This window comes from Brassica napus, chromosome A2 (assembly GCF_020379485.1).
Source record: "Brassica napus cultivar Da-Ae chromosome A2, Da-Ae, whole genome shotgun sequence".
In the NCBI taxonomy this organism is placed as follows: domain Eukaryota; kingdom Viridiplantae; phylum Streptophyta; class Magnoliopsida; order Brassicales; family Brassicaceae; genus Brassica; species Brassica napus.
In genome coordinates this window covers 9,577,045-9,601,455 of record NC_063435.1, presented here as the reverse complement: position 1 = coordinate 9,601,455, position 24,411 = coordinate 9,577,045, and the positions used below count along the sequence as shown (strand labels likewise).

Sequence of the window (24,411 nt, the reverse complement as noted above, 5' to 3'; positions counted from 1 at the left end):
ATGATTAAAATATGTTTCACTAAAGAAATAATATCTAGATTTGTGGTAGTACATGAGAATGTATGCTGAAAAATTTAAAATAATTGATTTGGTTATTTATGCAATCAAATTGCATTTATATTTTTGATTTTTTGTCTAATATGAACTATATAGTTAAATGTAATTAATCTAAAACAGTGTAAAATAGATGATTTGTCGATAAGTAATTCACGACATTTTACGAGTTAGGTTCAAGTACGGGAAGGTGTTACATGATGTTTATTCGCCGCATGAATAAGCTTTATGCAGGATAGGTCTTAGATGAGCATGCATGGCATTCAAAAATTCAATGGACAGTCTGCACTGAAAGGAAGATAAAATCAGTGGCCACTTCCAAACGCATAGTTTTTTTGTTACTTTCTTCTTTTCCGATCCACCACGAAACAACTTTTTTGGTCGAAGAATAACCAGCTTCAATTTAGTATTAAGTTACTCTATTTTGAAATAAAATAATAACAAAGAAAAATATTTCAAGATAGCTGTAAATATGTTTTTATTATAAATATAGCACAAAAGAGTCAAAATGATTAAAATATGTTTCACTAAAGAAATTAAAGATATTTATATCTGTGAGATTAACTAATTTAAATTTAGAGTTTAGATTTGTGGTAGTTTTAGCAGGATGGGATTTAAGCTTTAAAATTTAAAATATTAATTTTAAAAATATTTTCAAAAAAGAATCTTTGGATTTCAAATAAAATTTCAGTGAAATTGAAAAAACTGATAAAAAAAATTTCGAACTGAATAAAAAATTTCAAAAATTTTTATTTTTATTTTATTTAAATATTTGTTTATATTTATATAGTATAGTTTCATTTGCTTATTGAATGAAACTTTTTTGATCATTTTTTTTTCTTGTGTGTTTTTTTAGTCAAAAAAACTTTTTTATAATCTTTTGGGAGATTCGCCCAATAATAAATTGGAAATACTCCAATCAAACATATATTAAGATCCAAATTTTAGGATTAGAAAAGGAAACTATAACACTGATGATTTTATCTTTGATTCGTGAAAATAACACCCACTTTAACAGATTCACACATAGCCGACAAAAAAAATAGTCAAACATCAAAACAATTAACACATGCACGAATAGCATGTGTAAACAGAGCCGTGCTCACCTTCTTCCAAGAAGACAAATAGCATTCAATATATGGTTTAAAGACACATATATCTATTAGGTTATTTTGTCTAAAATTATAGTTTAGTTTTGGAGATTGGGATTCTCGGGATTAGACTTTAGTGTCTAATTTTAAGGCTTAGGGTAATTTTTTTTAAATAATAAATATTTTAAAAATATTTATTGAATTAAATGTATTATTCATTAAAGAGTAATTCTCTTTAATAGTTATTTTTAAGTTTTTATCACAAAAATAGCACTCAAAAAATAAAATGACCAAAATAGCACTTTTTATTTTGAACATTTTAATATTTATTTTTTATTTTTTAAAATTTGAAACCGTATTTCTAAAACCACACTCTTAGCTCTAAACTCTAAGTCTAGATTAGTTAACATTGGGTATAAATGCATATTTACCTTTTAATAAAACTTATTTTGGTTATTTTTTTCTTGAGGTCTATTTTTGTGAAAAAACTATATTAAGGAATTTATCTTCATTAAATGTATATTAGTTTTTGGCTTTTAATGAAATTTATTTTGATCATTTATTTTAATCATAAAAACTTGTTTTAGGATGTTTTAGGAGATATGCCCGTATATTTGTTATTCGCCCTTTATTAAAGAAAAACATTTGAATACCAAATATTTTGCATTCGCTGATCTTCATTAAAAAGATGAAAACAACACGACTGCGAGTCGATCAAATGGTCCAGAATCTGATCGCTCTCTACATTAGAAACCTATCTCACCAATCATCTTTCTCAACTTGGAATTTTCTTCCCGAAGTTTCTTGTTCTCTTCAACAACATCCTCGTAGCCCTCATTGGCTCGGCTTAGCTCATCGACCAGGCATTTGTTCTCGTTGATGAGATGAACAAGCATGGACCACAACTCGTTCAGGTGTCGCCTTTTCCGCATACGCGATCTCCGAGCTGATTCCCGGTTCGAAACCTTCCTCCTCCGTTTCTTCTCATCATCCTCTGCACTCCGGTTAGACTCATCTGACGTGGCAGACAAGTTTACAAGTGGAACTTGGTTATTAAAGAAATGTTGATTAGGGTTTGCGCCCGGAAGGTTATAGACAAAACCATCCATATTAGAGAAAAGTATTTTGTGTTCGCTCGTGACTTAAGTATGATGGTGCTAATGTGATGTACTCTAGACTCTAGTTGGGCTCTTATAGATGAATAAATTGTGGTTAGTGACCTCACATTGATAACTACTAATCCACAAAGCCTATTTTTGTATATAATATATATCTCATTGGTGGTGATAAAGTTTCATCACTCACGCAATAATGTTATTGTACATCCAATTGTAGATCTTAGTCATTTATATGTCTACTGAGTTTAGAAACTGATTTGATTGTTGCCATTTGAATAGTTTAAAGAGAATAGCACTTGAATAGTAAAGGATAGAACGAAGTTTTAGACAAGTTCTAATCATGAGCTTGATGAGTAACAAAGCACTGAAGGTAGAGGGTAATAAAAGGAACTATTACGGGACAATCAAAGTTCAATTTTATTAATTATTATAAGGAAGAAAGTGTGAGAGGCAGCAACTCGTAAACGCACCATGTTTCTTATCGAGGAACCTTCCTACCATATCTACTTTTTAAGAGCATGTTTTAATTAAAAATCCAATGGTTTTTTTGAAATTTGTGGGCAATAAACTAATAATGTAGTAATAATCAAATCACCGTAAGTAGAAGAGAGAAAAGAGAGAGAAGTAAAGTAGATCTCCTTGTGGTTCCGGTGAGCGGCCGGCGCGTCTGCGCGCGTGCCGTCGCCGGAACCGCGGTTCTGTCGTATAAAAGCTTTCTTAAGGCCTCTCTTTCGTATCCCCCCATCTTCGCCTTGTCCGACCTCTGGCTCCGGCCTAATCCATGGTGTATGGTGGTCGTTTGTGTGGAGTGAGGACGCGGTAGTGGGAAGGTTTTCGATGGAGGAGAGGCGGTTCGTTTAGATCAAGGTTCGATTCCGGGAGGTGGAGGCTCTTTTTACTCCGCCGCCGTCGGTTCTGTCTTCAGGAGGGGGAGGCTTACCTAGCTCCGTCGTCGCCGTCTTGTCTCCGGAGGGTGGAGGTTACAGTAGCTCCACGCTGCCGGTTTGGAACCCGTTGGAAATTTGGGTGTTAGCGGTGAAAGTTCGGTTAGGGTTTTGTTCTTGTCGGCTCGGGTGGAAACGAGATAGTGCGGATGAGATCTTAGAAGAAGATGAAGCTCTCCGTCTATGAGACCGCCGACACGAGAAGTTAGCTGAGATTGTGGTGTGAGAAGAGTGGGTGGTCCGGATGAGAGCGCGGTTTGTCCGATGACGCTTTCGGTGGAGGACCACCGGGAAGGAAGGTGTTTTGTTGCGGGGTATGAGATCCGGCGAAACGAAGCACGGTTAGATGGCTCCGACGGCGTCTCGAGGCGGAGACGGTCAGGTTGAGACGGTGTGCGACGCGTGTCGATTCGATGGCGCAGATGCTTCCACGTTTTCAGCAGCCAGTCTCCTCGACGCGTTTGATCCAGCCGACGTCGGTTGGGCTTGATTGGTTTGGGCCGCGGGCCGTTTATAGCGGTTAGACTGTAGCCGGTTTGGCTTATGGGCTTCGTGCCTTTTGTTTATGTGTTTGGGCTTCCGATTTTGTAATTTGGGCTTGGCCCGGTATTATCATTAATCTAAATAAAAATTTTGACGGAAAAAAAAAACTAATAATGTAGTATAAAGTGACTTTATTCTCTATACCATTTCTAGTGTTAGATAGTTGACAACCAAAGGTGTGACTGTATGCAGTAAAACTTACTCTAGGTTTGACTTTTACTCTAATTCCAACTTCTTCGCAATTACGTGAAAATGCAAACTAAGAGAAAAATGTCTTGGTTTTGACGAACCATCTCTTTTCTTTTTTACAACGAAACGCTATTCTATTACCCAAACTTGAGATGGTTTGAGTAACCAAACCGGAATAAAACAACTAATAAAACATAGATCTCTATAGAAAGATTTCATAGTCTTAGCTAAAGAGTATAAAATATGATTTTGTGCTCGTGAAATATGAATGATCTTGAAGTCTGAAAAGCATATTTACAGAGTCTCTATCCTCTCCAATTCTGTTGCAAAGCTTGGCCAAGCATGAAGCTCCTTAATCATGGCAATCAAATCCTTGCAATTCGTCCCAAAGCTCTGACATATTGAATGCTGGAGTATCTTTCCATCGTCTATCGTAGTGCTTCCACTTCTGAATGCAAAGCAGATTCTCTTTGTGGGTAATTTTGTGTCCCCATAAGTTGAACATTCCTCAAACTATCCATCCAAACCCATCCACATTCACTGAATTGTGATGTAGATGTCCAAGACCCGTCTATCATGCATATATTACCCAAGCTTAAAACTTGAGGTTCCTCAATAATGTGATCTTGTGGAATAGGTGGCACCATCTTGTTTGCGTTGAACTAGGCTTGACACTCACTCTCTGCATAACGAACTAGCTCTAGTGGATCCCTGTTTACCCCCTATATTAGATTATCATGAGATAAGGATCTCTGTTTAATTATGACTCGACAATGATGTTCTTTCTCCAGAATAGATAGTCTATATTAGCATAAACACTTGGCATAAGAAAGATATATGGACTTGTTGGTGTTGCTGATAGAGATCAAGCTTGTAGAGCTGGCAGACATTCAAAGATAGTACGAGTAACCGATTCTTCTGGTTCTCCACATCGCAGGAATACTTATCACATTTCATATTACACTGTATCAAATTTCTCGTTACTGCCACATGACCTGTTATCAATTGTCATATAAGATGATATATTTTCTGTGTCACTTTTATCATCCAAGTAAAGACTTGAAGCTTAGTTATAAATTTCTCTACTTAAAATGAACTGAAAACAAGAGTAACATGTTTTCTCCATTTTTTTTCTTTTTTTTTTCCACCTAGTTATGCTATTTGTTTACCAATCACACCTTCGTAGACGAGAGATTTTACAATATATTTATTATCATCGATGAGCAACCATGGACCACAGTGTAACATTCCAACCGCCTATGGTCAATAGATCATTACGCCAGTTTTTCGGTTTGTGGGTTCCACCTTTGTCAGATGGCTAGTGTATTATTTGGGAGATTTGAAAAACTTGTTATTGATTCTGTAATCACTACCTTCTGCTTTGTCCTTACTCACACAGAATACCGAAAACTTTTGATATCACTGATTCTAGATTTTTCTAAACTCAAGCAAAGTAAATTTTAAAATATTTTTAGATGTATGACAAAAAAAGATTTAATTCACTTAGAAAAACGAAAAAAAGTTTTCTCTCTCTTTTCCTTTGTTCTCTCTCTAGTATCTTTTACAGAGGAAAGATGATGAGATGAAACTTCAGGCCAGAGATTTTCCGGCAACACTATGCCTAAGGTTAGGCCCTCCTTCCGGCGTCGCATCTTTTCTCTTGGTGGTCGGCCGGCACTCGGTTATGGCGGCGCGTTATCTCCTTGATACAGTCGTCGGTTTTTGGCTCCGGAGACCATGCCATCTTCTTCGGTGTTGGTCTGCCGGCTCTTGGCTCCGCTTCGCATCGTCCGTTGATGTTGATGGCGGCTTCTCCTCCGGAGTCTCTCCGGTGGTCTTCTCTCTCGGCTTATGTGCCTCTTTATTTAATTGAGCCTCAATATGAAATTCGATTGGTTATCGGATTAAGATGTTGTGGCTTTCAATTGAAACCTTAATCTAAGCAGAGAGCTTTTAGCGTGGTATTAGCATGGTCAGTGGTTTGGTACGTTTATTGACTAAAGTCGTCTCGACGGTTTCTTCCTTCTTGTTGTCCTGTTCCGGTGTGTTCCGGTGGTCCTCGAATGGTCGTTCCGGCGACGACTTTCTTTCCGTGAAGCAGGTGGCCGCTCCTTTCGACGCGTGTAACTCGTTAGCTGAGTGTTCCGCACGTGTCTCTCTCACGCTTTCCGTCTAACGCGTGGTTTCAATGGCCGACCTCTTTCCTTTGGGTTTTTTGGAACATTGGGCTTTGTTGGGCCTCTCCTTGTATTTTCTCTTTTTTCCTTTGGACTTTGTTGTAATTGTTTTTGGTTGTTAATAAAATATCAGATGGCAAAAAAAAAAAAGATTTAATTCACTTAGATGATATACATAGTTATGTCACTTCTTTTAATTATCTTGACAAAGACCATCACAACAACACAACTTGCTTAGGTGTTGCCGGTTGTCCCAGACGACTCGCGGTTCAATACCATCCTGCTCTGCTTCCGCTCATCTGACAGGGCAGGCAAGTTTGCAAGTGTAACTCGATTATCCAAGGTTCCGAAGGTAAATGAATTTGGGTTTGCACACGGAAAGTTATAGATAAAACCAACTATAAGGATAAAATTTATTATTTGTTCTTTGTGGCTTGGTATTGACGAGATGCATTCTAATTCATAGATGAATGAAATGAGGGTAACAGCTAATTCACGAGGCTTAACTGGTGTACACCGTAAATCTTAATATAATCCTTCTCATTTGTTATGAACTTGTGATAAAGCCTCATCAACCACGCGATCAAGTCAAATCAAATTGTATTCCTAGCCATTTTATATATAGGTCGAAATTTAAAAATAAACTTGACTGTTGTAATCTGAATAGATTTAAGAACATATAAACTATATAAATAAATCATACCTTCTTATTTGCAAAATCTACGGATGGAAAAATTTATAAATAAATAGAATCACATATTGTGTGCTGTTTGTTTTAAATAACATAAACTTTGTAAAAAAAAAACCATATGATTTTACCTGATAGAACACTATCTTTTCATATCACAGCGAAGAAATGGATCATTTATATTTATCACATTTTTCCAATTTTGCTATAAATTTAAAATATCAGCCAAGTAAGTCACCAGAAAATAGTACCGATGTGCATCGATCTTGCTTTCAAATGAGAAGGAAAACATAATACGAAGAAAACAAACTAAGTATTAGCCGTGAGCTTGATGAGTCATTAAGCACTAAAGAGGATGAATGAAGGGGACCATTACCCATGACAAGTAAAAACATTGTTAATTAGCATTACTCTAAGAAAGAAACGTAAGAGGCAGCAACTCGTAGACGCACCCAATGGTTACTGAAATTTGTGGGTAATAATGTGGCATAAAGTGACTTTCTTCCAGACTTTTTAGTGTTTAATAGTTGACAAATGAGTGAAGATGTAAGATGTCTGTTCTGAAGTAGTCGCTGACGTAGTTGCTGAAACAGACGTCGTAGTGAGTGGTGAAGACCATGTGGAGTCAAGATGCTGAGCTGGAGTCGTGTAGACTTGGAGAGCAAGGGAGTATCTTGGAGATATGGAAAGAGAAATAAACTTGAGGAGCAAGTTTATGACTTAAAAAAAGATGAATAAGTGCATTCCAAAAAAAAGAAAGTTGCACTTATTGTTATGGAAGATGTCCATACATGTTGCCTTGGAGACTAGGGTTTCGGGAACATGGAGAATAACTATAAGATAGCTATGGGGTCGTCTGTATAGAGACAGAGACACGGAGGCTGATCTTATAGAGAGAGAGAAGCTCTTGGAGGTGTTTTTGGGTCGTGCTGAAGCAGTGGCTGAAGTACTTGACGGAGAAGAGACATAAGCGGGTAGATTAGGATCTTTCAGTAGCGTGTGTTAGGGTGTTAAGACGTGTAAAAGTTGAATAAGTAAGTCTTGTAAAGATTGTTTAAAGGAGATTCTAATAAAAGCTTTGGTGTGCTTGTGTGATTTGTCTATTTGATTTACCTTCTGCATTACCTATTGTTGTGTCATCTTTGCACTAACAATGAGAGATTTACAACTTTAATTCGTGGTGCATAATTGTGATAGTTGTGATCGAATGAGCTAAGCTATCTTTTCCATTATAATTGATTAATTTAATGAATGTTTTATAATACTAATCGAGAAAGATAGTAAGTTTAATTGCGATAGTTGTGGTCGAATGAGCTAAGCTATCTTTTCCATTACATTGGATTAAATGTAATGAGTGTTTTATAATATAGAAAATAGTAAACAACACTAGTTTAACATCAAAAAGTAAGTTTAGAACAAAAAAAGAGTTCATGATGCTTCTACAAATTCTACTACAATAGCAGGTAATCAGTCGCAAATTTAACAACTGATTTGAGATTCTACTACAATAGCAGGTGATCGACTGACTCAGGTAGTAGTTATTCAGTCGCAATTTTTTTGCTACTAATTTTTTTGCTATGCGGGAAAAATACATGCCCAAACTATATTAACATTCCAAAACATTTATAAACTAAATAAAAATTTGAATTGCATACCTAAACTCATAAAAAATAGGTAAAACATGTTTCGTAACTGACATGTGTCAGTCCATTCTAAAATGCATTGATTTATTTTTTAAGTTATTATATTTTAGTTCTTATCGTTTTATTTGTTGGTAAAGTGCATCAAATAATTAAAATCATCAAGTTGGTCTTCTTTTTAGATTTTTGACATTGGAAATTAATTTTAATATATGGTGAAATATGAAATAAAAATATTTTTCTTATCAAATAAAATATATTTGATAATATAAATATATTATTATTATTTCATATTAAAATATTTGATACAAAATTTTTTTAGTCAAAACAACATAAACCAATATCATAATTTAAAGGCTAATTTAATCTCAGTAAAGTTCTTAACGTTTATAAAATAATTTTCTATATTTTCTTAGGTTATTTTAATTGTAAATGTTATTATGTGATTGCGTAATATATATAATACAAATAAAATTATTATTTTTTAATTTTTGTTTGTAGTTATCAAAACCAATGTTAATTATGACAGCCGTAAGACGTGCGCTTGACCCTAACCTAGCGCCGAATCAATTATTTGGTTAAGTATCCATTTCTTTTTTTATTAAGTAAGGGTAATATTATTAAAGATCTCTACTGTAAAGTAAAATTTCTAATGACTGTTTTAGTTATGTTGATTAAAATTTGAATGACTATATTTTTAAAGAAAATCTTATATAAATATAAATTGAGTGGTATTTCTAGTAAATATTACATATGAGTAAGATTATTTATAATTAATGCTCATATTTTAATAAGGTAGATAATATACTTAAATAACTAGATTAATTAATATTTTGTTTATGATAACTATCTAAATTTCTGCTAAATAATTAAACTAAGTATTTAAATTTAATTAAAATCTTGTCAAGAAAATAAAATTGTACTTTTGAAATTAAAAATATAAATACAATAAATTTGATTATTTAAGTATTTAAAGCATATTAACAAAAAACAGAATAATATGGACTAAACTACAAAAAAAATTAAATAAAAAAGTAGTTTAAATCATCATATAACCGGCTATAGGCATGCTTTATCTATTTATTATGAGTTTAGGTATATAATTTAAATTCTTATTTAGTTTAGGAATGTTTTGGCACGTTAATATATTTTGGGTGTGTATTTTCTCCGCTTTCGTAGTGTGGACATAAATAATTCGTTTTTTCAACTGATATACGACATATTTTATGACTGATGAATGACAGCTTAGTGACGAATTAACGACTGTTTTGCGATTTTATAGCGTCGGTTATGTATATCGATTTCACAATTTGGTTTTCAATTTGAATCTGATCTAAATTATATTGGATATATAAATTAAACAACTAAAACGATTAGGAAATCATAAAAAAAAGACAAGAGTTTCAAGTTACAAACATCCAAAACAACTCCAACACTTTAAGGAGTTGTTCAAGTTATAAACATTCAAAATAAAATTTAAGTTCATAGAAATACATAACAAAGGTTAAAAGCAGAACCTATCCAAAAGTTCACAATTTTTTTCAGAACATAATTCTTCATACGTTTTTAGTGAATTCTTCACAACCTTTATTATTATATATCTATAAATAACAACGTGTATGGACCTATTGATTCGTCACTTTATTTAGAATCCAATAAATATATTATTGGTAACATATATTTGATTATTTCGTAGGTTCGGTTAAATATTGTATATGCTGGTCTTAAAAAACAGACCTTAAGAAGAAGTTTACGAGTTGCAGGATAATCCTTCTATAGGGCCGATCTTGGGCAATTCCGAATGAAACATTGATTTTAGGTTCTCAAAATTTTTGAAAAAATACGTAGATATAAGCTAAAAAAAAATCTTTTAAGTCCTGAAATTTGTAGAAAAAAATATTTTAGTTGCTATCTTTAATAAATCGCTATGGTCCGCTAAATCTCAGGCCGGCCCTGCCTCTCTGCATTAGAAAAAAAATAACTATTTATAAGCCCAAATATCACCAATAATCTTTCTCGTCTTGGAGTTTTCCTTTCGAAGTTTCTTGTTCTCTTTTACAACTTACTACTTACTCGCAACCCTCAGCTCAGTGGCTTATCTTATCAACCAGACATTTGTTCTTTTGTCGATCAACTGGCCAGACATTTGTTCTGTTTTCGATGAACTGAACAAGCATGGAACACACCTTGGCTTTCCGCATCTGCGATCTCCAAGCTGACTCCTATTCTTGTTGATGGGAGATCTTTTCAGCGAGTATACTTTATTACTAAGATTTTTTTTTAAATACACATTTTCTATAGTATTTGATTATTGTTTGTATCTTTTGGTATCTCATATTTTTGACGCTTTTTACTTTTGTAATCCTCTGTATATAATAACTCTTAATTATTCTTTTTGACTTTTGAATTAAAAATAAATCTTTTGTGGCCATTAATATAGTTGCTTTCTAATTTTTTATGTCATATACAGAATTCATTGGCCACAAAATATTGTGGTATTTTTAGAGAATTCATTAATGTAATACTAGATTTTGACCCGCGCTTCGAAAGCGCGGGTTTTTTTAATTATAAAAAAAATTTGATATGAATTAGTATTTTGTGATTATACGTTATTACTTTATTTGAGATTTTGTATGTATATATTCTTTTGTAACTCTCTCTTAGGTCTGAAAATTTTATCCGGATCCAAAAAAACTCAACTGAAACCGAGTAAAAGATATAGGTCTGGTTCGGTTCCGGGTACAGGGCAAATTGCCTATTAGGTATGTTATTAGACATGCGATCTCGGTTTGGGTCTAGATCTTACCGGAGACCCGATCGGGTACCCAAAGTTTGCGAAATATTTTGTTTAGATTAGGTATTTTTGGGTATTTCAGATATATTGCTTATGTTACAGCTATTCTTTTAACCTTCAAGTTTGAGTTTTCGGTTATAGTTTTGGATAAATTTTAAAAAAGTTTAAATATATATTTCAGGTATTTGGATAACTTTTTGGTTTCATCGGATCTGAATTTAGGTAAAATTAGGTTTTCGACTATATGAATATTTTCGGGTATTTGTTTGGATTTTTGGGTGTTTGTTCGGGTTTGGGTGTTTTTGGGTTTTTGGGTTTTTGGGTACTTCGGTTTTTTCGGACCGATCCGGACCCGATACATTCCTGAAAATTATAGGTATTTTAGAGATATTTAAATTATGGGTTCGAACCAACCTGGATCCGAGAAAACTAACCCAAACCCAAGCCAAAAAAAATCAAATATATAGTTGGCTCCAAATCTTTAAGACTCAAAGGACCCAAAATCAAAAAGAACCGCCCGTACCTAACCCAATGACCCAAATACTCAAGGCTACTCTCTTTCAATATATTTGTGTGTATATTTTATAAGAGTTGCATTTGTTCACTTGATAAGATTTAAGATTTGTTTGGCATATTTTTAGCTAACTAAATAGTATAAATTTTTAGGGTTTTAATATTTTTTAAAAATTTATCTTAAATAATAAATTTTTATTATAAATATTTTCATAAAATTAAGTTTTTTTGTAATAGATATAATTTTTTAACAGATGATTTGCTTATTTTTTTTATCAAATTTGATTTTGTAAATAGTTGGATATATGTTTGACAATTTTGAATTACATTAAAAATGTTAATTTTTTCAGTGTTCAAAAGTTTAGATTTTGTTGATAAGTACTTGCCGTATATTAATAGTCAAGTTAAAGGTCATCGTGAATATTGAAAGATAAGTTATATCATGGATTAAAATGTTTATATCGAAATTAATATATGGTTCGCAATCTTTTTTAAAATGAATTTATCAAGGTATTAAATTTAGTAAGATATATTAATATGATTATGTGGAGGATAATATTGCTTTAATTGCCGTTATTGTGTCATGTATTAATATGGCTATTAATAAAAATGTTAGATGGTTAGAGAAAATAGAGGTAGGATTAAAAAATATTAATGAGTAGGTATTACAAAAAGAAATTTTTAGAATGATTTTATTTTAATAGTAAGTACTAGATTTTGACCCACGCTTAAAAGCGCGGATTATTTTTCTGATAAAAATATATGATATGAATTTGTATTTTAGTCTTGTTATTCATTATTATGTGACAAAATTGTATTATATCAAAAAATAAAATTATTATTTTTATTTAGTTAGTTAATGTAATTATATTTTTAATCGTTTGATTTTTTTTAAACATTATATGGTTTGATCAGACTCAATGTCTATTATTTTAAAATAAATTATTTTAAATTAGATGAGAACAATACTTTTTTATCAAGTTTGGATCTATGGTCGAACCAATAAACATGATAATTTGTACATAAACTGGTTTAGATTAATGAAAACTCGTTAATTTAAAGCATGTAAACTTCAAAAAATCCGCAATCAAGTGTGACCCGACATTTCGTTGACCTGATAGAAAAATAAATAATCTTCAATAATATTTTAAGAGATGAATGAAACTTCTAATATATTTTTAAATTTATGATTTTTTATTTACTGAAGTGTTTAAAATTTATATTTAATTAGTTGTTTTATATGAAATATTTGGTTTGATATAAATATAGAATATTTTGCAATTCTAGTAAGATTATATATAAATTGTATAAAAGTCAGTTAATATTATATATACATTGTATATACATTATTTAAATTTCATCAACAGTTTTCATTAATAATAATTGGGTTTACATGATATGGATTTGTAGCTGGTAAAATAGGTTAGCACTTATCAATAATGCATTCTTTCAGAATATTACTGAATCTATATGTAAAAAAGAATGACTATATATTCATGTAAGTTTGTATAAAAAGAATATTTCAGATGTTATAAATCGTGCTCAAACACTTGTCTACAAACTTATACAAATATATATGTTATGATAAATGTTGTCTTAGAAACCTATGTTTTATACAACAACATAGAATTCAATAATAACATTTCTATTATTATGTAGTACTATATTAGAATGCAATATTGGTTTGTGAAATTTTCATATTCAAAGAATACGATAAAAAAATTTTATGGAAAGTTAATTTGATAAAATATTACCGAATTCATAGAGTCTATTTTTATATTCATAAAATATCATTTTATATTCAGTTTCTTAAACAATGAGAAGTAATAAATGATTTCATTAAAAATATTGTATAGTTAGAGAAAAATAAGGTGAGACCAAAAAAATAGTTAAATCTAATGAAAGTGTCCAACAACTTTTTATAGGTAGATTTTTTAAAACTCCTTCCCTTTTAATAGTATAGATACATTAAATATATATAAAGGAAGACCAAAAAAAGTTAGTCTAATGAAATGGTCCAACAATCTTGTATAAGTAGATGTTTTAAGAATGTTTCCCTTTTAATAGTATAGATATTGACTTTGAATATAGATAAATACTAAAAATATAAAATCACATTCTGACACTCCCATCCTTATATTAATTCCCACAGATATTTTTTAAATTCAATAGTCAAGATTTCAAGAATAATTAAGAGCTATATACAGAAGATTATATCAAAAAGTGACACACGTCAGAATATGAGATACCAGAAAGATGTAATCTTGTGGTATATTTAGAGAATCAATTAATGTAAGATATTGACTTTGAATATAGGTAAATACTATCTAATCTGTTAAATGTTTCTTCATATGTATTTGACCAGAACTAATATAAATTCACATTCCAAAACTATTCCAAAACTCTCATCCTTACAGTTGCATTAGAAAAGAAGAAAATGAACGGCGAAGGAAAGGTGGTCTGCGTCACGGGAGCTTCCGGGTATATAGCGTCTTGGATTGTTAAGCTATTGCTTCAACGTGGCTACACCGTTAGGGCCACCGTTCGTGACCCAAGTTTGTTTCTCTTCCTTTATCTAAATTAAATATTTTTTACAATATACCGATAGAGATATCATATAGGTGGTACGATATATATATATATATATATATATATATATATCATAACCCAAGTGAACGAAGAGTAGAACTAGAGAAGCTATATATATCTTGAAGTGCACTATGACTAATGTGTGTGTTTTCTGCAGATAATCAAAAGAAAACGGATCATCTTCTCCAACTTGATGGTGCAAAAGAAAGACTCAGCTTATTCGGAGCAAATCTTTTAGAGGAAGGCTCTTTCCAGCATGCAATCGATGGATGTGAAGCTGTCTTCCATACCGCTTCACCGGTTTTGCTCACTGCCGAGGATCCTCAGGTTCGTCAATGATGTCACTTTGTTCGTACCAACATAATCCTTACTAGTTTACTTGATCAGTTTAGTGACCCCACATGAAATTAGACAGGGCATGAAATATATGATATGATTTAATCCAGTCATATATAGCCAATTGATTTACATGAGTCAACCACTACTCTTGATTTTACAGGCTGAGCTGATCGAACCAGCAGTCAAAGGTACTTTAAACGTCCTAAAGACTTGTGTCAAAATGTCTTCTGTCAAAAGGGTCATCTTAACATCGTCCATGGCTGCCGTCATTGCTCATGCGTCCCCCACTGGACCAAACGGCGTAGTAGATGAAACCATGTTCTCTGATCCAAGTTTTTGTGAACAGAGAAAGGTCTTTAAATAGTTTTATAACACATCAATAAGTTCATAAGAACTCGCATTATAATAATAATTATTTATTTATTTTCAGCAATGGTATGCACTCTCGAAGACTTTGGCCGAAGATGAAGCATGTAAGTTTGCCAAGGCTAATGAAATGGACTTAATCGTAATGAATCCAGGACTTGTAATTGGACCAATCTTGCAGCCAACTCTTAATTTCTCCGTAGGCGTGGTTGTTGAACTTACAAAGGGGAAGGATCCTTTTATGAGCAAAAGTTATAGGTTTGTGGACGTGAGAGATGTTTCTTTAGCTCATATCAAGGCACTTGAGACTCCATCAGCCAATGGTAGATATATCATTGATGGTCCGGTCATTGCGACATTAAAAGACATTGAGAAAGTTTTGCGCGAGTTCGTTCCTGATTTGTGCATTGGTGATGATAAGTGAGTTGGCTTTGCTTTTAACTCTTACTCAATAAGTACAATTATGTTTTAAAATTCTACAAATCAACAATTACTATATTTTTTTATTTTTTTTTTATTTTTTAGGAACAATGAGGACATTGATCTTGATTTAGTGACATACAAGGTGTCTGTTGAGAAAGTGAGGAGTTTGGGAATTGAATTCACTCCTACAGAAACAAGCCTTAGAGACACTGTTCTCAGTCTGAAGGAGAAATGTCTTCTGTGATTCTCTTTGTTGTTTTATTGTACTTATTATTGATTTCACTATTATAGTGACATGAATAAGTAATCTGTCTTAAAAATAAAGATATAAACAATCGTATTGCCCCCAAACTATGTTATTTACTTGTGTCTTGTGCCATCCCCAATCTTTTTAATCCGAACTTCTCAACACAAAACTGTATTTAAAAAATATATATATTTGACCCAAATATATATATATTATAAAATTTTATTAATAATTTAATAAATTAATTATTAAAATTAATATCAAATTTTCTCAAAGAAGAGACTTTAGTAAGTTTTCCAATTTTTACAAAATACCAATAAAATTTTGTACTCATACTTAAAAATTAATACTCCATTTAAATTTGGAAAACTATTAATGACAATCTTATTAGAGTTTCTCTTTTTGCTATTCCAATTTTTTGTGTCGTGATCTCTATCCAAATTTTAATTAATCTATTTAATATAATTATTTTCTTGTATTTTTCGTGTTTATTACATTTTAGATCTTATTGGATGAATGAAGGCACTTGTTTTGCTCTTATTTTAATTGAATAAATTGTTGAGGTGTCGTGAGCTCGAGGTTATCAAGTAACGTGGCAAATGCGAGTTTCGCCGTTCCCAAGGCAATGCAATACATTCTGTTTGAAGTTTCAACCCTCTCTTCTGGTTTCTTTTTCAAGATCCATACCATTTCAAACTTGTAAGAAAACTATTTGCAGCTGGAAGTCTAAAGTTTATGGGGATAATAAGCATTCAGACAGCGATGGATCTGATCGTCGCTGGTTTCTCTCTGATGATCGGATTTGGTATCTTTGCTATCATCGCCTCTGTCCTCTGCTCTGTCGTTTTCATCCACCATGTCAGAGAGGCTCCTTCTAACCCCTCCCTTTTAAGTTCTCGCCGGGGATAAACATACGTAAGAGATATTCCTTTTATACACCCTTCCTTCCATGCTTTTCCAGTTGTTAATACAATAAAACACAAGTAATTACAAGTTTCAGACTCGTTAGAGATCTACTTATTTAATTTAAGTATTGTAATAGCTCTCTCAAACAACGGCTGCATTCTTTGCAAATTGTTCTTTTGTGAGTAATTATTTTTCATTCTCCTACAAGAATTAAAAGATTCGCAAATCAATAGTTTATCGTATAATGAATATTCACATACTTAATTAAAAAAAATTAATAGCAACGTTTGATTATTATTCTCTGCATTTTCATAAAACCGGAGTTGAAAGGGGAGAAAAGAAGAAATTCGCACAGAAGCTTCTTCTTTAGTTCTGCTTGTACGAGAAACGCAGAACAAAAATTGTAATCCAAATTATAAAAAAAAAATTACAAATAAGTTTTTTTTTCGACCACTACTAAGGTAGAACATCTCGCGAAATGTAACGTGTGATTCACGTAATTAAATAACTAAAACTTGATGAGTAAAATTTGTTTTCTACTAGTTTATTATTTCTTTCTGTTTACACGAGTAAACTATTCCACTGTGATAACAACATCTCAGTCTGATGAGATTTATTGAGATTAATTATGTTAATTATTACAAAACCAAACGACAAAAGACTAAAAACTTCATTAGCTAGTTAGATTGTGGTGTCATTGCAGCTTCTTGCACATCATAATTATTGTTGACGTTATTGTGTTTGAACGTCTCGGGGATGTTGTAATCAACAGTTGATAGTTGTTTTGCTGCGTTCTTGTTTACGAGAGATTCATACAGCCCTTTGTCTAAATGCAAATGGAGTGCATCGCATGATCCAGACAAGCAAGTCAGCGGTTTGCAGTACATGGTGTCTCTGAAACCAGTCCTGTCCCTATTACCATTGTATCGAATTCTGCCGCGACCACCACGGCCAAAATTGACTCTGCTGCCACCGGCTCCTCTAATGCAGAGACCAGGAAGACAAAAGCCCCCATCGTAACCAAAGTGATTTCCAACAGACCATTTCCGAGAGTCTATGTCATGGGATCCAACTGCTAAGCTCAGCAAAAGAGATACTGAGAAGGAAAGACACATCCATTTGAGTTCTGCCATTTTGGCTTTCTGTGTTGATAGTTTGTAGGCTGAAAAGGATCAGTGGCTTTAATATAGACTTGTCAATATGGTGTGTCATGCTTTTGTCATTAGGCAGTGAAAGGAGCCGAAAATCTGGGCAACGGAATTAGAGCTTTTTTTGGAACGAAACTGTTAGTTTGGCATACTGAATTGTCTTCAAATTTTTGTATCTTATATACATAAAATTTATAGTTAATAGTGTTTGAGACTCAACTAATTCCTTTGGTCTTGTTCACGAGAAAACACATATGCTGAATAGTGAGGAGAAGTTTGTTCATGTATCCAGTGTAGATCTATGTAAAATGGGCTTCATAACTCTTCTCTTATGATTATAGAATTCTCGAACATACAATATTTTTTATTTATAAAAAAAAAGGTTAGTCTTATTACTGATGCTGGAAAATAAAAAATAGGGCGGGAGCAATTAAATAAACAAGAGTATAGCCATTCATATTCAAAGTAGTTCATCGATTGGCTATGTTCAGATTTTATTAATTGAGAGCTGAATATTCGGATGCATTATGATTATATAAACACAAGATACATACGAATATCTCGATTCAACAAACTTAAAGCTAATATTCGCAGATCTATAGGAAAAATGATTAAACTGGTTAAACTGAAAATCACGGCCTAGTTAGGGGCTGTTCGTTTCAATTTTTATTAATTGTCCAAAACATAATTATTTTAAAATATGCTTTTGGCGGAAAATATAATTTTGTGGTTTTAGCGAAAAATACATATTCATGATTTAACTCGAGAAATTTGATTTTGCGATTTTAACGGAAAAAAACAATTTTGTGATTTTGTTGTAGTTTTGGCGGGAAAATACGGGATTGTGGTTTTTGCATGAAAACATGTTTTTTACGGTTTTTCAAGAAAATGTGTTTTTACGATTTTGGTGGAAAAAATATATATATATTTTTTTTGCGATTTTGGTAAAAAAGTGCGGTTTTGCGAATGGCGAAAAATGCGTTTTAATGGTTTTGGCGGGATAATACATTTTTGCGGTTTTAACAGAAAATTGCATTTTTGCGGTTTTGACGGAAAATGAGTTTTGAGATTTTAGCGAAAAATGTGTTTTTCGATTTTGGCAGAAAATGTGTTTTTCGATTTTGGCAGAAAATACGTTTTGTGGTTTTGGCGAAAAAATGTATTTTTGTGGTTTTGGCGGGAAAATGCGTTTTTGCGATTTTAGCGTAAAATATATTTTTGCGATTTTGACGAAAAATATGATTTGACGGAAAAATATGTTTTAATAGAAAAATGTGTTTCTGCGATTTTACCAGATGTTGGCAGAAAATATATTTTTGTGGTTTTGGCGAAAAATGTATTTTTGTGTGTTTTGACGAAAATGTGTATTTAACGATTTTCATAGAAAACTATAAAATTTTGAACTTGGATACAAAATGGTATATTAGTCATTTATTGTGTACATGTTTATCTCCGTCCAAATGTACCAATTAAATTCATCTAAATGAACAATTTGAATGAGTCTTATTTTAGACTAAAATTTTAAAATTCATCTAAATTCATATCCATTTTAACACCAAATAAACACAGTTCTCATCTCTATCCATCATCTGGACAAACGAACATGCCGTCAGTGAAACTCCGGCTACTGCAAGGGAATAATATCAGACCAAAGCATATCAACAGTTAATTTTAGTTTTTTCATGTTATTTTTCCACCCAATGCGGTATGTTACTGAAGCTCTTCTTAATGATCCTTGAATGTCATTTTCGATTACGAATGGAACGTGTGCATAGGCCATGTGTTTAGCAGAAATGCTTGGTTCTTGGCCTTTGCTCGTTTGGTTATACCGTCTTCCTCAAATTGAAATTGGTAGACCAGGTCCAACGTGTTGTGCATTTACTGAGTCACATTCTCTCACAATTTTGTGGGTCATAGAATTAGATTGGACGACCCTTATTTCATTATCATCTACCTGTTTATTGCTTCTGCACGTGCATGGTGGATTTGAGATTACAACGTCGAAAGTGACCTGAGAATCACATCTACGTGAAGGCGGTCCTCTCCTAGCAAGCTGCCAGCTAAAATCTTTGTTGTTTTCCGCTCCCAGTTCAATCTGCCTCAATAAGTTAAAAATATTTTCAGTCATTTTCTTAGACTAACTGTATACTGATACATGTTACCAACTTTGACTTTCCGTGATGTACTACGTTATCTCAAGTTATTGATCTTTTGGCTCTCAGTTAAATCTATGATGTAGTAATAATTTTTCATCATCTTTTTTCTTGGAGATTCTTCCCTGATAGATGCAATTTCTATTCATTGTTGTGAACAGGCAGAAGCTACATGGTTCTTACTGTGCTGAAAAGCTGGAGAAGAATATCACAAACAGTTTTTATTTTGTCTAACTTTTTTCCTGATGTGAAATAGTATTATATGAATTTTTGGTTATGAAAAGTTTTATAAAAGTAGATAATGACATATCTTGAATGATTGAAATTTGTTCTTAAAAAAAGAATCATGTGAAGGCATTGAAAGCAGCAACTCTCTGTTAACAGGCAAAGCTATGGTGTATTAGCTAACTTTGGGGCCACAACTATTGAACAAAATGGTAAAAACCTTAGAAACTCCTGTTTTGTCATCAAACTCTTTGTTTTATCTGAAACTCAATCTTTTGGATCTGAATCTGTTTGGATGATGAGTAATGTGTATACATAATTTTATTTTCAATGGCTACTGATTCTTGAATTGTTCTCGTTAGTGTTAAAACGGAGTATGTGCATAAAAATAGATATTATTAGCATAGCTCCAAGGCAAATAAAGTTACAGGAACGGGATTTGCTTTAAGGCAAAAACATAATCCTGTTATAGAAAACAAGGCTATTACACATAAATTTCAAATGAAGGTAACAATTACATGGTCTAGATTGTGATATCCCTTGAGCCAAAGAGAATATTGGATATAGCAATAGAAGTTTAAAACCAGTATTTAGAGTCTTATTTGTTTTTTCTCACCCTGCCTTTACTTTGAACACGACTAGCTGCAATGGTTCTTGTTTTACCCTTGAACTCAGATTCTTCTTCTTGGTCGGTGGATTTTTCACGAGCTCTACTCTTTGTGTGATGACTGACTTGTTTGGCATTATTACTCTTCTTTGCAGCTGCATGATTCTTTGTCTTCCTTGGAAGCTGAGTGCTAGGCCATGAAGATGCATCAGAAGTCATCGAGTCATCGCTCCCATTTTCACTACTATCATCATCGACATCTTTTACACGAAAATGATTACCATCATCATCATATTCTTCATAGACAAATTCAGAGTGATGGTTTCCATGGAAGGTGTCTTCTATGTACATAGTCCATCCTGATTCACAACTACTCTTTTCCTCAGCATCTCCTTCATGGATTCTTGGAGACTCCATAGCCAACATAAACAGTAAAACTTAGCTTCTTCTTTTTTTTAATAAAACTTACGTACCTCAGCCTATTTCAATCTCTTTACCCTCTGGTATAACCCTTATGTCTCTTGCTGTCTTTAGCTTTGCACTTAATCATCAATAAATAATGTTTTGCGTATGATTTTTTTCCCTTTCTTGTGTTTCAGAATCAAGAAAAGCTGGAGCCTATTGAATCACTCATATAATTGAATACAAGGAGCGAGTATCACCACATGGCAATTCTAACACCATTGTTTTCTCTCAATTGAAGAACTACAAGACAAGCCATTATATATATATATATATATATGAAGGAGAAAGGTTAGTAAGCGAGTTCTTGAAATAAAAAATGGTACACTTTCTAAAAATTTAATTCGCTTTACAACTTTTATTTATAGAGATATCTATCGGGAATCGAATCGTATAGTTCCCAAGGTTCGAACCCACACCGACCGTAGATGAGATAGAAAACATCAATTCCCACCAAACCAGAGTAATTTTTTCCGAGCTCTCTCATTAAGTATTGTCTGAGAATGCTCATTGGTTAACACTCGCCTTTTTTGTCTCTTATGTTCTTTTTATTGCTGATAACCACATGATAGGATAGACATACATTTACTAGTTTTTACTCCTCTCTCTCTCTCTCTCTCTTTGGTTAATTCACTGAGCTGCAATCTATCCCACAATAAAAAAAATCATCTTTTTGAGGTGGAAATAAGATGAGAGCCACTCAACAATTACAAGAAGGAATGTGAAACTTATTTTCTTAATTAGGTTAGGAGCTGTTCCTCTTCCTCATTCCTTTAATACTCGTCTTCCTTCTCACTTCTCAGTCCTGTCTTGGTCATAAAAAGTGTTGCAGCCTTTTGGCTCTCCAGTCTCCTCTCTCTCCCAAAATAGAGAGAGTTGTTTTCTTTTGCATTCAAGGTAAGGTAACTGGATTTATTGATTGTCATTTAAAACTTTTTATTCTTAAAGTAAAAGAAAAACCATAGATAGTAAATTATTTTCAATTTCTTGTTTATGTGATGGGTTGGCGTTCACTTTTTACACCATTTGGGATTCATATTAGTTACAAGTACAACTAAGCAAAATCAAGTGGGAGAAAGCATAAATAACATTAAAAACGGGTATGTAGGGTGTTGTAGTAAGAATTTGACCTTTCTTTTTAAGCATTGAAGTAATTAAATTTTAGACTTTATGAAAATTTGAATCCTCATAGTACATATAATAATACGCATTGTGGGTCTCACAAGTGGAGATTTATTAGGATTCATTAGAATTGTACACATCGTTAATACATCCAAGCTTGTTTTTTCTGGGAGACTCATTTGTATTTTCTCATGTGGGTCTTTGTACTATCTTTCATCCTAGAGGTGTGAGTATTGTTTCTTTATATGAGAATGAAATCATTATTTCATTAGTAATGGGATTAAGCTTACGGTACCTTTTGGCCAATCTTATATAATTTAGAAATATATAAAGAAAACTTAACAAATTTGATACTTACATTTATGTGGTGAGTAGTTGAGAAAAAGAAAAAGGAGAATTTGGAGTGGCTTCTATATCGATGAGTTCTAGAATATTATTACCCATTGTTTCTACTAAATAATGAGTCACTACAAGAAAACGTAACTTTAACGAGGAAGTTTAACGAGGAAAAATAATCCTCGTAAAAAAACGTTGATTTTGCGAGGAAAGTACGTGGAGAAAGAAAAGCATCGTTATTTCGTCGTAAGGTAACGACAAAACATATTCGTCGTAAAGATGATGTAAATTGACGTGGTTTTTACGAGGAAATAGTTTTTCCTCGTAAAAGCCACGTAAATTTCGCGAGTGCTTTACGACGAAATATTTTACGTGTACTTAACGAGGAAATTTTGAATCCACCAACTTGGTAGGTGGCTCACATTTTTTTTGGCCATACAATTAATTTTCGTCGTAATTTCATAGTAAAATTACAACTACCAGATTCAAAATTTTCTATAAATATGGATGTTGGAACATCATTTTAAACACACCAACAACAAAAAACGTGAAAGAAAAAAAATGGCTGGCTCTGGGACTATTTACGAGTTGCGGAATTGGATGTATATGCATAGAGATGCTAACGGGAGAGTGACGAAAGAATACCTTGCGGGGCTGGAGACATTTATGCACCAAGCAGATTCAACACCGCTCGCCCAAGAAAGTGGTAAGATGTTCTGTCCTTGTCGGAAATGCAACAATTCGAAATTGGCAAACCGTGAAAATGTTTGGAAGCATTTAATGTTTGGAAGAATAGGGTGTGTTTTGTGAGTTTGTGTGTGTGGTTTGAGAAGGAAAGTTGTGGGTATTTATAGAAAATAAAGGCTCGCTAATTCCTCGTAACTGGTTAACTCGTTAATTCCACGTAACCCATTTTGTCGTAAAAACGTCGTTAACGAAAACGCGGACCTTTGTATTTCGTCGCTATTTCGTCGTAAATGAAAACGCGGGTCTCTGTAATTCCTCGTAAGTTTACGAGGAAATTACGAGGACAAGTAATCTTATATATATCCCGAGCGAGCTCGCTCCGTCTTTCCTCTCCACTTCCTCTCCACTTCCTCCCTAATTCGTAGCAATGGTAAGTCTCTCTAATTCCTCTCTAGTTTGATTAGTTTAGGATAGATTAGGTGGTTAGTATAGGGAATTTAGATAGGTTTACGGATCTTATGTTATTTAATGTTGATTAGGTGGATAATGTTGGGAAGTATATTGTTCACGAAAATTTAAAAAATTAAATTTTTTTCTCAGGTTCGAAAAGGTAGACTTACTGCCCATTACAGAGAGATGTTCGGTGAGCCGGGTAGTCGTTTAGACCCGTCGTCTTCTTCAGCTCCCGGTTCTTCGGGTCAGGAGACTGTCCCCGAGACTCAGTACACTCAGAGAGTCATTGGATCTCCTTCTTCTAGTGCACCATCGGTTCCTCACGTGCCTCCCCAGATGGCTCCTCCTCCTGTGCCTCCTACGATGCCCGCGGCCGAGATTTATCCCGATTTGATGGTGCCTCCGAGTGCTTCTTACTCGCAGTACACCGTAGAGGACATTCTCCGTCTGCCAGGCATAGAAGGTTTACCAGTCATCGACCCCGACCGACCGGACGGAACTTTATGGTATGTTTCATTATTTTTTTATTCTTTTTAAATTCTTTTATAACTTTAAAAAATAATTTGTATTTTAAATTTGTATTTTTCAGGTGGGGGA

At 33.1% G+C, this 24,411-nt stretch overlaps 4 protein-coding genes across 4 annotated transcripts; 1 reads left to right on the top strand and 3 right to left on the bottom strand.

Annotated features, from left to right (window-relative positions):
* Positions 1-1,756: 1,756 nt before the first annotated feature.
* Positions 1,757-12,763, bottom strand: LOC125589171 (basic leucine zipper 8-like). The gene has a single exon (XM_048761532.1). The coding sequence runs from the start codon at positions 2,252-2,254 to the stop codon at positions 1,892-1,894; it is 363 nt and encodes a 120-aa protein (XP_048617489.1). The 5' UTR covers positions 2,255-12,763; the 3' UTR covers positions 1,757-1,891.
* A 1,276-nt stretch (positions 12,764-14,039) lies between these two features.
* Positions 14,040-16,789, top strand: LOC111208881 (phenylacetaldehyde reductase-like). Its single transcript, XM_048761492.1, has 5 exons — positions 14,040-14,306; positions 14,498-14,667; positions 14,840-15,031; positions 15,110-15,465; positions 15,571-16,789. The coding sequence occupies exons 1-5, from the start codon at positions 14,189-14,191 to the stop codon at positions 15,710-15,712; spliced, it is 978 nt and encodes a 325-aa protein (XP_048617449.1). The 5' UTR covers positions 14,040-14,188; the 3' UTR covers positions 15,713-16,789.
* Positions 16,790-17,140: 351 nt separating this feature from the next.
* LOC106393353 lies at positions 17,141-17,774 on the bottom strand. The gene has a single exon (XM_013834057.3). The coding sequence runs from the start codon at positions 17,752-17,754 to the stop codon at positions 17,299-17,301; it is 456 nt and encodes a 151-aa protein (XP_013689511.2). The 5' UTR covers positions 17,755-17,774; the 3' UTR covers positions 17,141-17,298.
* Positions 17,775-20,526: 2,752 nt separating this feature from the next.
* Positions 20,527-22,956, bottom strand: LOC106420434 (protein SOB FIVE-LIKE 2-like). Its single transcript, XM_013861267.3, has one exon. The coding sequence runs from the start codon at positions 21,178-21,180 to the stop codon at positions 20,746-20,748; it is 435 nt and encodes a 144-aa protein (XP_013716721.2). The 5' UTR covers positions 21,181-22,956; the 3' UTR covers positions 20,527-20,745.
* Between the last annotated feature and the right edge of the window lie 1,455 nt (positions 22,957-24,411).